At 39.8% G+C, this 20,097-nt stretch overlaps 2 protein-coding genes across 3 annotated transcripts in view; one reads left to right on the forward strand and one right to left on the reverse strand.

Annotated features, from left to right (window-relative positions):
- Positions 1–188: 188 nt before the first annotated feature.
- On the reverse strand, positions 189–2,605 carry LOC117901164 (protein toll-like). The gene is made up of 3 exons (XM_034811815.1): positions 2,532–2,605; positions 2,222–2,439; positions 189–2,149 (listed from the first exon to the last, which is right to left on the reverse strand). The coding sequence occupies exons 1-3, from the start codon at positions 2,603–2,605 to the stop codon at positions 189–191; spliced, it is 2,253 nt and encodes a 750-aa protein (XP_034667706.1).
- A 7,754-nt stretch (positions 2,606–10,359) lies between these two features.
- LOC117902773 (voltage-dependent calcium channel subunit alpha-2/delta-3) overlaps positions 10,360–20,097 on the forward strand; it is a 34,596-nt gene continuing 24,858 nt past the window's right edge. Inside the window, exons 1-2 of one of the 2 annotated variants that reach the window (XM_034814366.1) lie at positions 10,360–10,698; positions 17,999–18,080. In XM_034814366.1, the coding sequence (XP_034670257.1) occupies positions 10,586–10,698; positions 17,999–18,080 (195 nt within the window). In that variant the 5' untranslated portion in view covers positions 10,360–10,585. The remainder of the gene's footprint in view (positions 10,699–17,998; positions 18,081–20,097) is intronic. The other variant, XM_034814367.1, reaches the window with a different exon arrangement.

Genomic DNA, 20,097 nt, shown 5'->3' on the forward strand with positions numbered 1-20,097 from the left:
TGCAAGACAGAGATTCTTATTTTTTTTCGTGTGCAAATATGGAATATTTATGTTATTAAATTTAAAATGAATTAAGTTTAACAAGGTAATGTAAAAATTACATTAACATAAAATTGTATAATATTAATATTACAGACTGTAACGCATACACATGCACAAATATAACTAAAAATGGTAAATTTATTGGTTTAAGCATTGCCGTTTAACACAGAAAGCTCAATAGTTTCTCCGTCAGGCTCTCGTCGCACTTTAGAATGGGGCATTGCATACATTAGCTTGTTCCAAAAATTGGGGTCATCTCTCCTGAGGTATGTGTTCATCACCATGTAGGTCCGCAGTTCGCTGTCGAGATCATCAAAGCTCTGCACTTCGGGATAGAGGACCACAATCAATCGCTTGCATCGATCCTGGATGATGGCATGTAGAGCGATGCGGAACTCCAGTCGACCCCAAGTCGACTTCAAGAAGTTGTTTGTCATCAGGATGATGGTGCGCCTCGAGTCATTAACAGATTGGCTGATGCAAAGGGGAATAGACTCTCCCACGAGCCAGTCGCGTAGGTAGAAACATAGTCTGAAGCAGTGGCTACCACTCTCCAATCTATCTACGAACTCCTCAATGAGCGCCTCGTCCTTGTGGGTGAATGACAGAAATGCGTCGAACTTCTTCAAGCTGTCGAGCTCCCTTTGGGAGGCTAGGCTCATCAAAACATTGTGCTCGTACAACCATATGAGGAGGGGCTGTTTGAAGTAAATTGCCAAATTTATAGTTGAGACCACCAGCATTAAAGACATTGCGACAGTTACATAGTGCACCAAGCCTGAAGGGCATAAATCAATCCCATCCGTAGCGATCAGTAGTTTTGTCATGTCACCGCAGTCGAGGTCTGTAACGTTTTCAATATACGGCGATTGGGTCTTTACAAAGTGCAGGAAATCTAAGTTCTCGCAAGTGCAGGCCCAGGGATTCCCATGCAGAAATAACTTCAACCGTGTGGAGGCTGCTATTCTGTGGTGGAAGTAGTCTTGCATCTGACGATTCAGCACAGAAATGCTATTGTTTCTTATGTCCAGAGTTGTTATATTCTCTGGCAACTCCTCGATTGTAGTCAGTCGATTGTCGGCCAGGTAAAGATGTCCTACATTTGCATATCCTGGCAGGGAATTGGGGGGCAATGCTTCGAGGTAATTCCCTTCAAAATAAAGATTAGATTGTCCAAACAGCGGTGTGGGTAATGGAGGTATTGCCTTGAGTCCTTTAAATCTGCAGTCGATAATCAACGAAGGCAATGTGGAATTACCCAGACAGCAAATGCACGCCTGCGGACACGTTCCTGACAAGACGATATTACATCGTTTCAGGACGGCGTTATATTCTTGCGGTTCCTTTAGACGTAGAAATTCTAGGAATGACTTGGACCTGCACTCGCAATTCCAGGGATTTCCGGATAGTTCGATCTTTCGCTTTACGCTTCCCTCACGGTCTCTGAAGAAATCAATTACTTGATCATCGAGAACCTCCAAAAGATTTATTCGTAGATCCAAATGTGTAAGGTTTTTGGGAATCAAATTAATTGGAAATTCCTTTATTTTGTTCTCAAGCAAATAAAGTTCTCTCAGGGAATCATGTCCCAATGAGTGTCGAATGCGGAAAATTCTATTCGTTTCGAGGTGAAGGCTGGCATTGTAGTGTATTGAATGCAGGAGTAGAGGATACGATTCCATTTCAGTGTTCCTACAGTCGATCATAAAGTTATAGGTGCTGCGATTAAAGCAACAAAGGCATCCATCAGGACAAGATTCATTCAGATGATGCAAAAAAACCGGGTCTTTACCTCGACGGGAGATATTACCCAGAAAGTGCAACATCAGTTGGTCGTCACAATTAACAATCCATCGGTTGCCCGTCTGCTTGAATTCATCGACACTTGCGATAAATTCTATCACATCCTTTTCGAGTGTTTGAATGCCATTGTTACTAATGTCCAAGCTATTCAGACTCTGTGGAAGCCAATCAATTCGAAGACTAGTTAATCTATTTTGGCTTACATCCAACTTTTTTATCGCATTATATTCACTTAATGTATTCCTTGGCAGCGTCTCTAGATGACCTCCCCTGAAGTTCAGGCTGGTATTTCCAATAATCGGAACTGGTAATGGTGGAATGTTTGTGTGTTGACTTCTTGAACAGTCTAAATCTAAATTATAAGGCCTCCAATTACACTCGCATTTGGCAGGGCACTTTATTCCGTTAATTCCGAGTGTGATTTTGCAGTTGTTCCGCCTTGAATTGCAAATTATGGCTGTCAGGTTCTCATAGGGTTTGTATTCATCAACATAAATAAACTTTAATTTGGAGTAACCTTCAAAATATTTCATATCCACTGATTGTTTTACGTCCAGAGTAACATCTACCAAACTATTCTGAAGTGTCTCAGACCTAAAATAGAAAGTACACCAAACGGCTTTATGAATAGAAATCAGAAATAGCGATGACTTTAAATAATTCTCCATACTGTGGATCATACGAACCTTAAGAATGAGAGATCCTCTACAATGGCATAATCGATAAATAACGAACGTAAGTTTTTCAAGCTGTTGAACATTTTTGCGGTAAGATTTCTAAATTCTCCAAATATTAAGTGAAGCCGTTTTAAATTTACTTTGCCTACAAAAGTATTTTCGTTAATCCAAAGTTCGTGCCGATGTCCTAATGCATGAAATTGAATCTCTTCTAGTTGATTCATGCACATCTGAATATATTTATTAACTAAATCTGTAGACCTTTTGGCATAAACCGTAAGGTATTTAGAACCATTAAAATAATTGAGATTTTCCTCAATAAAAGCATCACCATCTTGAGTAATTAAATTATATATCGACACTTCCTGTACTTCAAGATTTTTGAGATAATATACTCCAGGACGAAGTGTAGAGACATTAAATGTTCCATCAATAGATAAGCTCCTCAATTTGACATTAGAATCATTTGAAATTGGGACGATATTCCATTCTTTAATGACGCTATTGATCCCTTTGATTTTCAATAATACATCTTTTAAAGACAATGTGTAATCGTTTGTGACGATAGTTTGTCCCATTTTGCGGCACGTTCTATCACTGTTACTATTATTGCATGCACCTTCACAGTATAGTTCACAGTAATCCGCTCTGATGTTTTCCAAATAATTTTGAGCAATAAACGATTTTATTTGCAAGAGTAAACAAAATATCAAAAATTTATTCAGCGACATTTTCGATACGATCGGTTTCCGAATGATATTCGTACTAAACATGAAATATAAATATTTTTGGTTCTAGGTCCCAAAAAACGGTACCCTTTAGGGAATTCTATGAAAATAAAACCATTTATTTTATCATGCTCCCAAAAGTGCTGTTATTTATCCGCTCGAGACCTGGAACAACGAAATAGCACGCGTGAGACGCTTCTTACGCGTCACAACTTTTATACCAGGCACTCAGTACTACATACATCTGCACCTTAGCGGTGTTTTGTAAAATTTTACATTTTTTCTTCGTCTGTCATCTATGTACATCTACAACACTTCTCACACCAACACGCTCCTTTAGCTCGCTCCCCTTCCCTAGACCCGCACACTGCAGACTCGCGGCAGAGGCAGTGGCCGCACACAGCAGAAGCAGAGTGTGAATGAGAAAATGTGAAAAAAACAAATATAAGCTGTGGGTCGGGGTGGGTTTAGCCACGGCTGAGGCAGAGGCGGAGGAACGGCACGGGCAGACGCCACACACTGCGCGAAGCAGAGTGTGAATGAGAGAATGAGAGAAAAAAGAAATATAAGCTGCGGGACGGGGTGGGTTTGGCCACTGCTAATTAATTTCTTCATTGTGGCTATAATAATGCTCCAATCGGATCCCAATTTGTTGATCTGATAGATATGGTCATTCCCTACGGAATGGCGTTAGATAGTTAGTTTTCTGCTATCTTCAAAATTGTAGATTTGGGAGGTTTTCGCCATTTTGCGGGGCAGAAGGGTTCGGGGCTCATTTTTGAAATACACATGTAGCAGTGTGAGTATATAGAAGTCTGGATGCAAAATTTGGGGCCTCTAGCTTTTTTAGTCTCAGATATCCAGGCGCTCAACAAGACGGACGGACAGACGGACAGACAGGAATGGCTCTATCGACTCGTCTATTGATGTTGATCAAGAATATAAATACTTTATGGGGTCGGAAACGTTTCCTTCTGTGCGTTACATACAACCGTTATTCGCACAAATACAATATACCCTTTTTACTCTTCGAGTAACGGGTATAAAAAGAGCAATAATTAACATTTCATTTGATTACTTTGACATTTTGATTGCTTCCGACAAACTACATATGTATGTGTATATGCACGTAGTTTTGTATGGTCAGGGCTTTGTCAAGTCTGTCTTTACCGTACAGGGTTGATTTATTTATCTTTTAAACATTTTTTGTATTTGTTATGGAATTCAAAGGCACTCACCCGTTGGTTCTATCGATTTCTTCCATCAAATGGTACAGTAAATATCGATAGTATCGATAGAATCCGTAGGGGTATTCATATTATTTTTCTGAAATGAAGAAACAAAAAAGAAAATGGGAAAATTAACTTGAATGGATGTCGTTAATCGTTCAGAATATAAAAGCGCAGCTAAAACTATTGCGGTTGATTAGGGAACTAATCAAAATTTAGGGAATAATAGAAGTGTTTTTCACTCAAAATTAAAAAAACAAATACAAAAATTAAAAAAAAATATTTACATACATATGTATGTACATAAGTAATGTTGAAAATAAAACCTAAAACTGTTATTTGCATTTTATACACAGCAAACACAGGTAATGAAAGTTTAGCCTTTACATTTCATTGTAAAGCTTTTACAAATTGGAGCATCTTGGAGCATCATCAAATGCAGCTTTTTTCATGAAGATATCTTGATTAGTTCAGAAGTTAATAATTAACAAGCTGAAGTAGCCGAAAGCCCCACTGTGTGACGGCTGTCCAGTTAACATAGAAATTTGCGTTATAATTCAAATGTGCCGGTGCAGTTATGCTAGTTATTCAAATCAAGTCGAAAATAATAAAATTGCTTAAATTCAAATAGCTTACTAAATATAATGGCAGACAACGGCAGACTAATTTTTATCGACATTTGAACTTTTAATAGTTCAAGTTGTTCTCTAATGTATCGGGAAAACACTGTTAGTTAGATGGTGAGTGGACTTTTGAGTGAAATGAATACAAATGTTGTTGATATGTAGAAAATGAGTAGTTACCATGTAGTTTAAATGTATAAAAAACTACACTTTTATTCTTCTTTGTTATACATTCATTCAATCCAATAAGAAAGAGTAATTATAATGAGCTCAGCTGAAAAAAAATAGATTCATCAATCGGATAAAATTCTAGTTTTACTGCTCAGAGTTTTAGCTTGCTAGTAATATTTAACAGAATATTTCAATTCAGAAAAATTATTTACGGCTCGTTTTATTTACGGTATATTTAAAAAATGAGAGGGTAATTTTCGGTATATTTTTGAGGTTCACGCGGTCTATTTTATCCACAAGTCTGCGGTCACACTGCTGGCAAGCTTTCTTGATACAACATACAACACTTTGAACCGTTATTATATTAACATGCGTTATTTAAGCACGGCCCATACGACACAGTGAACTACCCAGTACAGGGGCAAAACAACAGAGGCCAAGCGCGACGTTTAAAAAATACACCCCGAAAAGAGTGACGAGGAAACACAGAAATTGTTGACGTGCAAAACAAAAGCAGAGCTAACGGTTGGCAGAAAGTGCAACGAGAGAAAAGTGAGAGAAAAGTAACAGGCATAAACTTGCTCCAATCTTGTGGGCAGCACTTGTGCCAATAGTTTAGTGTTGTAAAGCAAGGCAACGGAAAGGAAGTTGGAAGTCAACAAAAGCATTTTAAAAATCTCTGTACACCACAATTTCTTAAAATCCAAAAGTTGGAAAAATTCTACACAGATATATGCATGTGCGCGTGTATATGTACATAATATAAGTGGATATATATATATACATATATGTGTGTGTAGTGGTACAATATTTGTGAGCGCCAAAAAGCCGAAGAGACGAAGTGGCGCAGCCATATAAATCGTGGCTTCTCTCGCGCGACGGTCTCCAGTTCGAAAGTCCACGTCCTCCTCGGTCGCGTAGTAAAAACTCTCGTAGCTTGCGCGTGTGTGTGTGACTGTGTGAGTGCTTATGTGTGGATTGTCGGCATATCCTTGTGCGACTCTCGCTGCGCCTCGCTGCACATAACCCCCGGACACCATCCCGCTATAGGCGTTGCGTTTAAGGATTTTGTTTTTGGTCAAGTTTTTCGTACTCGGCTTCGAAATTGCGAATTTGGCGCGCAGAGGAGCATCAAGTAAGTGGGAGAGCGCTGCAGCATTGGAGAGAGAGTAGAGCTCGGGAGAGAGAAAGAAAGAGAGAGTCGGGGAGGACTCTCTGCTGGCTCTCATTATACTGTCGTTGATTGCACAATAAAATACGCAAAACAAAATAAAAAAACAACCGATTTTCGGGGAAGTTCTCATAAATTGGGCAAAGTTTCAATTGGAAACAGAATAAATCAAATGTTCAACATTTCTCAGTGCGCGTGAGTGTGTGTGCTTTTGTATGTTCGGGACTGCTTGTAAGCTCTTTGTTTGCGCGCCCAAAAAAGTATGCTATGCCGTTTTACTATTTACTACTACGCACGCTCCCCCCTTGCACACACACACACACACCAAACAAACAACCATACACAAAGCATGAACACATACACATGACACACAATAACGGCTTAGCGTGTACTACAGCCACGCCACGCAGCTTACGCAGCAGCGTTAAATCTCAAGGCTTGACCAATACCTCGTAACCTTTGACCTCCCTCCACATCTCTGAGGTCCAGCCACTGCAGATTTTACATTGAGTGTGTGCGCAATATTTATTATAATTTTATTCTTCGCTTTTCTGGCTCTGGTTCTGGTTTGTCCTTCAAATATTTGCATCTTGTTATCATACCCTCACAGTAGCAGCCTGGCTAATTAATGTCCATGCAGTATTGAAAATGCATCCCCTTTTGCAGAAACTGCAGAAAAGATTTACATTTAATATTGGGACCTGTGAATGGTTTCAGTTGTGTTTGTTTGTGACGAATGGAAAGTATTAGTAATCTTGGAATTAAGTATGATGTTTTAAGGTATTAAGGTTTTGCACAATGTCTTCCATGATTATTGAATACCCCAGATTTTACTGACAGCCGCTTGAAGGATTAATTATTTCAATTCATTATTAAATACTAATAAATCTTTTATTAGTAGAATGATAAAATATGCGTTCATGTTATAGCTTAAGAAACAAACAATGGAGTAGAGACCAAACGGCTTCTCTTTAACTCTCCCAGTTTTTTGTTAGACAATCTGTGGATGTGTTGGCAGACAATTTGTAAAAAATGTCAAAAAGTCAATGTATATAATCATAAAAATGGCATGGCTTACAACATATTCAAATTATAACATACTTGTACATAGGCAGAATCCCACACACGCACATAAACGTATACATATGACTGTTAAAAAGTTTTGTACGCGGCCTATTGAAATTTTTCACAGCCACATTAATTTCGTACCGAAAACTCCCAAGGCCATATTGCTCCTATGTTCACCGTTCACTGTTCCCTGCACCCTGCACCCGGTTCCTGCTCCTGCTGTTGTGAGCCCAACAAACCAAAAAGCCAGGCCAAACATAAAAAGGCAAAAAGCAAACAGAACGGAAGAAGGGGAAAGAAGCAGCATTAGCGGGGGGCCGAGGTGTGTGACGGTTGTGAAAATGGAAAAAAAGAACAGCAGGAGCTAGCGATATATGCGATATAATAAATCTTTTGTATAACACGCAAAACTTTATGAACGTGCGCCAACTATAAAACTTTCACTTTTCAACAATGCTTTCCCTCTGCCTGACGGCTGCCTGACGTGTTCACACGATGCACATGCTTTTATTTTTATTATAACGATTATGCTGTTTCATTCCCTTCCTCTCATAGCCTTACGAAACATGGACATTTCGATTGGGTATACGTGCCTAAAGGCGAACGTTGACCCATTGAAGAAAACCGGACAGTTCCCACATTTTAATGGTCGGTTCACGTAGAGTTGTATAGAAAATGTTTAGCAGTACTATAGTATTTTAAATTCAAATTAAAAATAATGCTCATAAATAGCAATCAATTATCCAACCCAGCAAAATCAAAACATTTTTGCAGAATGCTGCTCAGTTTTAACCGTAATAGTTATACTCGTACATATGTACATATGTCAAATTTAAGATTTGACTAGATTTTTGTATGGAAAAATTATATTTATTAATTTGATCAATCAAATATAATTTGAATTTATTACGAAAATGTAATTCAATTGAATTAAAACTGTATACATGAAATTGGAAAGATTTTTCTATATTTTAGTCTGTTAGGTTATTCTTATTATCAGATGAGTAAATAGTAGTACATACAACATACTTACATCTGTATTTGAAATAATTTTGCATTGAATTAAATATGAGTTCTTCATTTAAGGTGCGAGTAATATTCACTATTTTATGAATGAATGAATCAACATTTCTCTTAGATTTCCATGCGGAAGTTTACTTTTCAATTCTCTATCTTCGTGTGTGTGCGGGGTGTACTTTTTGTACATACATATACATACATATGTATGCATAAAGATGTGTTTGATGCTTTATGAATAAGTTGCGCACTTTCGGGGGCTTGGACTGAAGGAACTGACTGCTGCTGCTGCTGCTGCTGCTGCTGCTGCTGCTGCTGCTGCTCTTGTTTCTGTTTCTGTAAGCGGTGCTGGTGCATCCTGTGCGTGGCTGCCGCTCCATTTCTGTCAAAGTTTTTGACGTTGAGGCAGAGGAGTGGCAAAAGCGACGGCGGGCAGAAAATTACACTGAAAGCGTGTGAAATCGTTCTATAAATATGTACATACATACTCATATGTACATATGTACTTAGTTAGATATGTTGGTATATGAGGAATTCGCACATGTGCTAGTGCGTATCGGCCACAATAAATTGTCTTTATTTCATGCGAATGCGGCTGTTATGGAATGAGGAGAGATGGCCCCAATACCAGGGCCAACTTGGGAAGCTATGTGCGGGAGCCAGGCAAAGGCTTGCGCCATGTTTAATGAAAATTATTACGCGATATCCTTGGGGACACACACACACACTCTGCTACAGGGGAGGATGTATGGCTATGTGCGTTTTTTAAGGGGGTGGCATGCCCATACAAAAAAAAATAACCATTACCCGCTGAGGGAGTCCGACTGAATGAGCCGCCTTCCCCCACTGCGCATGTGCCTCAGACCAAGCGAAACGAGTTCGAGTTCGAAAGCATCCCGAAGTTATCCTCTCACATATGTACGTGTGAGTTATGTTTATGCGTCTTCATGCTTCTGTGTGTGTGTGTGAGGATGAGAGCGGGTGGACGAAGTGGGCGTGGGTGTGGGTGAAAACGCATTTCTAGGTCAAACCCACATGAAGCCAGAGAACCTGCCCGTGGGCCCCACGCCAGACCATTATCGTGGAAACGTGTACGAAACACATATTTCTGGTTTGTTTGAGAGCCGGAGAGATAGATAAACTTTACGAAATGCTATTGAAAATTAGTTTTCGTTCTTTTTGATAAAAAATAAAAATTGCGAATAAACACATAACTTTTGGTTGAGAATTTTAATGATTTTTTATGAAAGTTGTTATTTAAAACTGAACTTTTAATGTATACTATGTACATGTTCACCAGAATAGTAAAAAAATGTATTTTGGATATTTCAAAGAATAAATAGCCAAGGGTTTTTCGTTATGAAACATTAGAGTGGATATAAAACTCAGATTATCCGTATGGGACTCTTGACAGTTTTAAAAAATATAAAAAGATTAATTCTTTGCAAATTGGAGCACAATTCAGATTATACAGAAGATGGGAGTAAAATGGGAATCAAAGACAACTTTAAAAGTTTATTTTTAAACATTCACCACATTTAAAAATTGTCATTTTTCTTTACAGGAATCGTAGCCACATATCGCAAAACCAACTCTATTAGCACTTGCCCAGGAAAAACGAACTAAACTTTCGTGGCAAAAATGTTGAACATATCCGGCAAAAGCAATAGAAACTTTTGGGAACACAAAATGTTCGACTCACACGCGTTCAAACCAAGTAAATGAAAAACAAATTAAAACCAACGGAAAGCCAAACCGAAAAAATATAGTCTCATTCAATTACTGATTATAAATAAATTTTAAGCCGTAAATTTAAATATATTGAATTTACCAAAAACCGTTGCGCAGTGAAGTGTCAAAAACAAAAACAAAACAAAAAAATACAGCAATTAAAAGTGGAAAATAATATTAAAATTGCTGGACTGTTCTGTGGCTTTTATCGCATGTGCGGGGCTCACCGAAGATAAATAATTATACATTTTTGGAAACCGAAAAATCAATTGAAAGTGGCCGGCCCGAAACCAAAACCAGAGATTCAATCGTGAACAGACCAAAAATGGAGAGCAAACACTGGAGTTGCTTTGTGGCCATTGTGCTGGGCGTGTTGATATTCAAAATGCACATATTTGTTGCGCTCGCCGATCAGGATGAGGATATACCCCACAACGAGTAAGTCCTGCCCTTTATCCACATCTACATCCACATCCACATCTGACAAGCTCCAACCAGCATCAGCGTCAGCATTTTCAATTATGCATTTGCCAAACATTCTGCCAATTTCCTCTCGCAGGAAATTAATTGTAAATTTGTTTATTCTACACGAAATGCTTCGCACAGTCCACTGTCCAGGCTAAAATTGAACAAACCGACTGCTGGGACACAAATGCTAATTGTTATTGTTTTTCATTGCTATTTTCTGTATGAAATGTGGAAAAATGTGCCTTTTTAGTTCTCCGTTCAATTGTAAAACTAAATATTTAAAAATGTTTAGTGAAATCGAGAATGCAATGTGATGACAGTTTGCAGACATAAACAGACATTCCGATGTACTAACACTACTATTCGCCACATCAATACGCTGGAGTGGAAATACTTATTGCCTTCATTGAATAATTTAGAAATAATCTATATATTTTATTTATTTAGTAATAATAAAAAAAGGAGTTGATTTTATTCATTTTTTGAGGAATAATTTATCGAATCCCACAAATGAATTGTTGATTTTATAAAAAATCGCAAATCGTAAGTATTAACAAAGTCATTTGAAAACCCAAATATGTTGTGGCGTTTACCCATGCCAGACGTGAGGCCAAATAATTCTTTCAACTAATTAAAACGTAACTTAATATTAAAATACAAAAATAGTAACTTGACAATATTTCAGTTATAGAAATAGATGGGATAATCCATCTTCATCAACTTCTATAGAGAAGAATATTCATTGCAAATTGGCAAAGATCAAATCAACTCTTAATTTACATCCGCTCAAAATCGGTTTTAGAATGCTCCATTAATTTTTAGTAGAATAATTATTTCGCATATAACTTTTTCCATGCGTCAACAGTTTTTTATGTGTCCGAAAATCTTTTGTGTGCAAAACTTTGGCCATTCCTTTTTCTCTTATAGGCCAATTTATTTATGATTATTACTTTGTTTACCACACACAGATTGGCAGAGAATGTTTTGCCACTTAATAGCCATAGTTTTCCGGCCGAGTGTAAAGTGAGAGAAACATATTGGGGCAAATGTCAAAGCAATTGGCAGTCTCATTTGAAATGCGCATAAATGGAAAATAATGAGTGTTTAGCTGCCATCAAAGAAAAAAGCATTTTCATATTAAGTATACGCTGGGTAGACGACATAAGATACGAGTATGGCGGAATTTTTGATAGTTTTGTCTGATGGTTTTTGGGAAAAATTGTCTGCCTGTGCATGTGATGTGCGGTTGAGATTCTTTTGTGACTGTATGCGTGTCTAATGGATACATAATAGGATTTTGCAATTAGCGTTCGAGAGGACGAGACCTGCACGTGTGTGTGTTCATGTACGAGGATGTGTGTGGCTGTGTGTGCAGAAAGGAAAAGCAGCACACGTAACCGCACCGCTCACTTGGCTAATTAACCCAAAACCAAACTGCCATTTGCAAGCAAGGACAACAGCCATCTGATGGGGAATGGGCATGGGCGTGTAGACATATGTACATCGTATAGATGAAAGCAGGATCGGAAACCGGAACAGAGACCACTAAGTGATTTTTTTTCCTTGTTGCTTTTGTATCTAATGTCACTTTTATTTATTGAAATTAGTTTTGGCATTCGGCTTTTGTGTTGGCGTTCTTTCTCGTTCGTTGATATAAATTCTGTTCAACTTTAAGAGGGGCCCATCCCTAGTACTGCTGTCGTTCATATTGGTAACCTAACTTGAATTTATGGTAAACGTCTTTTGCAGCTCCTGTAGCGGACTATGCGTATATGTACTAGTATATCCATCAAGATGGTTTAGTTCACATTTTAGTTCGCTTTCGTAGTCCACGGTTTTCCTCCTGATGCCGCTCCTTTTCTTTTCTTGTCTTGACATGTTGCGGCACATGGGAGAAAATAAATTTAATTAATTTGAAACATAAAGTTCTTCTTTCGTTCTTTGCTTGCTTTCTTTCTTTCGGCTTCACACTCTTTCGGCTGCCTCCCATGTTGCCAGTTGCTTTATGTCACTGCGGAAATTCAATTAAATTTATTTCAACTTTTGCTGCCGGGCTACAAAAACAACAAGTCGAGAGCCTTAGGGGTCCTGCCTTGACGATTATGTTTTGGCATGGGATGATGACGATGACGCTGCTGATGATGAAGCTCTGGTCCTGTTTCCAAATGCGACGCTGATAGTGGTAGTGGTCCTGCTCTTGGGCTCTGCGCCTATAGCTTTTGGTATAACTGACCCAAATCTCTTTTCATATAAAGTAGGAGCTTTCGAAAGCGTTGTTTTGCTCGATGCTGGCTTTTCCTTTTGCCCGGCCTTCATCTATTCAACGGGTTTTCTTAGGCCGTCCACATTTCCAGCTCTCAATAGCCGCTCGGCCCCTCGATTCCTCTTCTATGCCTGCGACTGTGCTCATTCACTTGCCTCATTTTCAGTTGCAGTTTCAGTGGCAGGCATCGCCATTTTAATGCATGCCTCGTTTGCTTAAGCACATCCTCTCTCCTCCTGCAAGTAGTTGCATTGGCAGCATCGTCCCAGGGCTCCTGCTGCTCCTTCTGCTCCTCCTGGTCAACAAAAGACCACTTCCCCTGACTCAGTGTGGGTCACGTGCCATGGCCAGAACTTTAAGGCCAAAAGAAAAGGGACAGCTTGTGTCAAAAAGGCTGTTACATGTTACATTCATTTTTTGGGCAGCCTGCGGATGACCGATTGATTTAAAAGTCCACACGATTGGATAGAAATTAAACACGAATTTACGAGATCTTTAGATCAATATGCCCCAAGCATTATAAATAACTTGCTTTATTTACTTTTCTCAGATATTTTGTTCGTAAAATGGTTAACCAAAAAAAAAGTTTGAGTCCAGAATTGGATGGGATTGGAGCGCTCGTGGCGAAAGGATTGACGTCTCTGGGGAAACCTTCAACACCGCAAGAGATATCGGAGCAAGTGGCAGAGATGTCTAACGCGTCTGTATCTAATTTCACAGATCAAGTCCAGGCGACTCTAGAAAAATATGAGCCCATGGGATTCTTCAAGCGAAAGGGTGAACTCTATTCGGTGCCCACTGAATTATTTAATATAGCTAATGGTGCTAAAGAGATCGACGCAAAGATAGAGAACCAACGCGTGCAGAGTAAAAAACAAACAGTCGTGTTGTACGGTGCGCTTCCCATTAATCCTGATAACTCGCTACGCCATCCATATCTCTACCAATTTAACTAAACGAATGGAAAGTATAGTTCCGCTTAAAAAAGCCATGTATGAGCTCTAATATATGTACATATGTACATACGTGCATTCAAATTTAGCCAACTTTATAAATTTCTTTGTGAAAAATAGAAACCGTCTTACGGATTATATAAAATAGTTTTGGGTTGTCGCCCGATATTTTATTTACGGCACGGTTTTCCTTGATAAATCACTAATCAGCCAAGACCTTACAACAGAGTCGCTGCACCATCCAATTGTTTTAATTTATAGGAATAAATAGCAAAATATCTCCATCCGGATAAATCCATGAACAAATGCTTTCTTTCTGTCAGCTCTCATTTTGTCTCCAGTGTCTTTTTGCTTGTCAGATTTTCAAAGTGTAGTGCTTCGTGCTACTCCACTCTTATCCGGATATCGTTTCCTTTTTTTATGTGTTGCTGGATCTGCAAGTGGCGCAATTGCTGCTTAAAACAATTTTTGCATTTGACACAATGTGGGGGAGTGGGACTGGAGTGAGCGCCTGTGTGTGGCGTGGCATATCTAATTACGAGACGGATTAAGCGAACAAATAAAACAAAATCAACAGAGGCGAACAAACAGAGCACTAACTACTTATGAGAGACGACTGTGAAAGTGCATTAAGCGACATCTGGAACAGAAGCAGGGAAAAGCACCGGGAACAGAAGTGACCGAAGTCTGGCACACTATTTTGGTTTTTATTCTCCACCGACCCGGCCACCCGACAACTAGTATGCACGAGATACGAGAACGGGTCTACGAGTAGTTGCAGCAAAATGGAATTTTGAATCAGCGAGGAACGCGACAGATTAAGTTATAAACATGACAAAGGCAGGAGGGAAGAATGGGGAAATTCGAAAAGCAAAAACGCATACAGACAATTCGCATAATACAAATTCAGGGCACTTGGGTACTTGGTATAAATTGTATACAACTCTTTATTATTACAGACCTTTATCTATATTTTAATCCATCTATCGAATGATCATATTTTCTATCAAACAAGTCAAACTGTGTCATTGTTTATTCTAAATCTGTAGTTAGAAGAAGAATTAAGTTCGAGCTTTGAGGGCCAAAAAATATCAAATATGTAGGTCCTGGGCTCATTACTCTGGTAACTATGTAAAATACTCGAATCTCTTTTTATATAGAATTGGAGGATTCTAAAGTGTTGTTTTTCTCGTCATCGCTTCTCTTTTTGGCGGCCTTCAACCACTCGACGGGTTTTCTTAGGCCGTCCACATTTCCAGCTCTCAATAGCGGCTCTATCCTTTGCCTGTGCCCATTCACTTGACTCATTTTCAGTTGCAGTTTCAGTGGCAGGCATCGCCATTTTAATGCATGCCTCGTTTGCTTAAGCACATCCTCTCTTCTCCTGCAAGCAGTTGCATTGGCAGCATCGTCCCAGGGCTCCTGCTGCTCCTCCTGGTCAACAAAAGACCACTTCCCCTGACTCAGTGTGGGTCACGTGCCATGGCCAGAACTTTAAGGCCAAAAGAAAAGGGACAGCTTGTGTCAAAAAGGCTGTTACATGATTCATTTTTTGGGCAGCCTAGAATTTAAACAAAAATTGATGAGAAAATTTAATAAAGATTATATTAATAGAATATTAAGTTCGATTGGCAAACTCAAAATTTGTGAGCTGTGCAAATTTTTCAACGGGCGAGTCAGTTCTGCAAGTGCATTTTCATGTGGAATCTCAGTTGTTGGCAGTTCGGTTGATGTTGCTTTAAGAACATTCTCACACTGAGAAAGGACGTTGATATGAGCCCTTGTGATTGCACATTCAAGTCTGCCAGTGGAGCACTGAGCAGAGGCACGGGCTGGAAAGAAACTCATTTCAATTTCAATGATGCAAAACTGCACAAAACCTATTGACCTACTCCTTGGGACAACTACTACCCCTACGACCTGGGTGTCTGTCTGTCTGTCTGTTTCTCAGACGGTAGTGCCTACCTGCCTCGGTATCGACTTGCAGCAAGAAAAGTGAAAAGCTGCAAGAAAAGACAAGGAGAAGCAACGAAACGAAACTAGTTCGATGGCTTTAGCTGTATTTGGTGCTTGAGCATGACATACGTGGTTGGTTCGTGCTCAAAAGGCTGCCACAGAATAGAAAGTCACTAGGACCACACCTGAGCTCGCCTCCCCACACCCACATGGACATGGTTGTAGCCATTGTCAAGTTTCTGGCCAAGCGGAGCAAAAGAAATGGTTAGAACAAAATGTAACTTTTTATTTTGCTGGCCTCAGACTCAGAAAGAGCTCTACTTCAGGCCAGGAGGTGACGTTGATGGCCTTTCATTGCTGTTTTCTGCTTTACTCGTCGTCCCGATACTGGAATTCTCTTGGCCTGGATTTTATGTTGCATCTATGCTCGGGTATGTCTGTTGATTTCCATTGTTCTCCCCTTATTCTCTGTGTGTATATCAATGTACTAGTATATGTGTTCAACGTGAGCTAAATTTGCGTTTCTGGCATTGATAGTTGCAACAAAATATTGGACCTTGCACATCGATATTTGTGATCTTCTGCTGAGAAACGGAACATCGTAACCTTCCATTTCATCTTCCTAAATGCATGCCATTCTATTACTTACTTTCTCCATATCTTTTATTTAATTAACAGCACTTGATACCACCGTTCCTTATGTGATTTTTGTGAGCTATCAGCCACCGGCCATCAGCATTATCCAATTTCAATCACTTTGTTGGCCACTTTACGAGTATTTCGTTTCATTGTTTGCGATTACGCCTCGGAGCTGCGGGCACTGCCCTTCCTCTTTGGAGTTTCCGCTTATAATACAATTTTCATATAATTTAAATTCATTTTTTGGCATCGCCTGTACCACAAAACTTTGTCTGTAGCCGCCTGCCAGGCTGCAGTTGCATTTGCTACCCCGAATGCCTCTCTGAGCCTTGGTCTGGGTCCTTGTCGCTCTCTTCAGCCCTACCATATAAACATGCGCTTATATTGTATCTAGATAGGGAAGCGTTGTCCTCCGTTGTTGCTTCCTTTGCTCGCCGCCGCCGGCTCAACATAATCAACATTGCGTATACGCAGCGTTCCTGTGGTTGGGCTGCTTCCTCCTTACTGTCTCTGTCTCTGTCTGCCCTTCTCCTCCTTCTGCTCCTCATATTGATATTGCAGATAATGCCATAAAATTGTGCAAATATTTTTGGGAGCATTATTTTGCATGGTCTTTACTCGGGCTCAACTTGACTTTGCTTTTGCCGTTTTCTTTTTTTGTTGTAATATTTCATTTTTGTTTTATCAACGCCTCGCCTCAACTTTCTCGTTGGCCCGCCTTGAGTCTGGTCTCTGATTTCATGTTCTATTATTTTATTTTCAATTTTCTGCTGCCTCGATCCGCGCCAGTCCGCTCCTGGTCCCCAGTTTTCGTTCGGGTCCTGCTAAAGGTCTGTTGGGTCTGGGTCCGGGTCCGGGTCCTTGGCTTGTTTTATGAGTCCTCGTTGTGCTGCTTTTGTTTTGCTTTTGACTTTCGCGTTTAGATTATAAATGTTTGGCAAATGTTTTCACAATAGTTGGCTCTTGGTCCTGCCGCTGCCATACCTCGACCCTTGAGAGTTCCATCATCATCGCTCTCCCTTTCCCCTGTCCATTCTGTAATGAGTTTTGCTGCTGTCTTCGGGTCCTCTCAAGTGAATTGGACTTGAGTCGGGTCGGGGTCTGTAGTTCCTTTCTTTTACATATGTGTGAATTTGCTTAGTCGTATAATACATTTAGCATAATGATGGTAATGATTATGCGTTCTGGCCAGCCGGCAATTTATTGCTTAATGAAAGATTTGTATGCATTTAAGCAATTAGCTGAAAATAATTTATGCGCAATTGAAAATCGATTTAAATTGATTTTTAATCAGCCACATCTCCATGTGTTGCCGTGGCGGGTGGTTTTTTTTGCACCATCACATTCTAAATTAAGTAGAATACACGCAGCATATCCAATAAATATTTCAATGTACATATTAAGCTATTTATTTGTGTATAACAATAATTTCCACTGATTGCTCATTATTCCTTTGCAGAGTTCGCAATTGGGCCTTGAAGTTCGGCGTTGATCTGTGGGAGTTTGGACGACAATTCACCAAAATGAACGAGATAAAAAATGTAAGTAATTATCCAAAATATAGCCATATGGCTAGACCAGACACGCAAAACATACATATGCACAACCAAAGACACACAGATATGCATCAGATAATGCCAATAAATGGATACAACAAAAGGCATTTATTTGGTTAATGCTATTGGCCATGTCTGGCGGTTTAACCGAAACAAATACACTTAAGCTCTTTGGGCACTTAGTTCAACTTATCGATAAGAGAACATTTTTAGATAAATGCTTAGACGATGGCAAGGCTTCGGAGAGGCTTAACCAACAAATGCCTCAATTTTTCGTGTTTCCCATTCCCCCGCTGACGATCCACTCTAATTTGGCTCCTTTTTCCAAGCTCTTTGCTGTTGGCCCTAATGCAATTTAAACACAAATAAGGCTAATTGAGGGGGCACAGCGAGTGGCAGCAGTGGGTGAAGCGCTGGTGGGCGTGGGTGGCTTTTGAGTTGCGTAAGTATGTGACTGCGTGCTATCTATGTTAATAAGCATGGCTGTGTTTGGCTTTGGTTGACTGCGTGGTCTGCGGTGGCGGATTGCGGATGGTGGATAGCTCTCATCCTCAGGCAGTCGCGTATTTTTGCGTTTAATCAGACGTACATGAGTTAGTGGGTTGCCTTTATTCTGTGTGTGTGTGTGTTCTGTGTATGTGTAGGCCTAGTATGTTCATACATCTATAAAGATTTACATACTCGTACTTGGAGCACTCTGTGGAAACTTTCCCTTTTGTGGGTATGCTAGGAACATAAAATACTCTGGAGAGTCATGAAGATCAAACAAATTTTGACTAATAGAATAATATTTGCTTTAGTATAGAGAGGAAAAGTACTAGGGATATTTGGAATAATAAATATCAGCAAAAATAATCCTGAGCGACACCGAAAGGCAGCGAAATTGGGTGAGCGTGTGAGAGTGCGAGTACGAAACAAAAGAGAAAAGGAATAATACCGGGGACGAGCTCGAAGCCAAGCCCAAACCCATGCCAACACATCCACAGTCAGAACAGGAGGCAGAGTCAGAGTCAGAGGCAGCTAAAATGCAAATAAATTTGCTGGCTGTGACTGTCATTGAGTCTGTAATTGTCAAGTGCCGTGTTGCTGTTGCTCTCACTTGTTGTTGCTGTGGGTGTTGTTGTCTGTGGGTGTATGGGTGTGTGTGTTATCAATGCCTTTGTAGTGTTGGGTGGGTGGTGGAGCTGCTTCTGCTGTCGCTGACAATGTTTGTTTGTGTTAATTTAAAGCGAACGTCGCGCAGCGCAGCGACAAAAAAATGAGAGCCTACGCCCAGATTGAATTAAATATCAAGTATACGCGACGTGGTGCGTTCTCTGTGAGGACGGGCATCGCTGGAAGTGAACGGAATTGTTGTGAAATGGCCTTGTGTGACTGTGTCTGTGTGTGTCGTGGCATTGTGTGCATGTGTGTGTGTAAGTGTGTGCGAAAGAATGTTTAACTGTCCTTCTGTCTGTCTGTTTGTTTGCCTGTGCGCGAGTGCGGGTATCCCTTGTTAACGCCTTCAACCTTCTATGGTTCTGTTGCCAGCGTAGGCTAATAAATTGTGTGCATTATAAAATTATTGGCATGCCAAAAAATTAGCATAATATTAAAGGATTCGGGATGCCAAGCTCTTCAGGTTGACTGATTGGCAGTGGGCTAATAATTGTGGCTAAAATGCTAGAAGATATCTGAAAAGGGATACTTCTAGGCTAAAATGTTCTCGTTTCTGCTTTTTCTCAATATCCTTTCCGATTTTCCGCTTTTAAAACCAAACTTTAGGGCAGTTCAACGTACGCGTTTGACCCACAAAATAGCATCCACTGTTTGGCTATCTCGAAAATAGTTCCCGGATGGAAACCATTGACAGGCTCTGCGACAATATTATTTCAATTAGGGTTCTTCTTTCTTTCTTTCTTCTGGTTAGTGATACTTTTGCTGACACAATTTTGTCGTTTCCATCGACCTGACATTTGTCCTTCAAAAAATGTTTTTGCAATATAATAAAAAGATATAACAA

Source organism: Drosophila subobscura, chromosome U (genome assembly GCF_008121235.1).
Source record: "Drosophila subobscura isolate 14011-0131.10 chromosome U, UCBerk_Dsub_1.0, whole genome shotgun sequence".
In the NCBI taxonomy this organism is placed as follows: domain Eukaryota; kingdom Metazoa; phylum Arthropoda; class Insecta; order Diptera; family Drosophilidae; genus Drosophila; species Drosophila subobscura.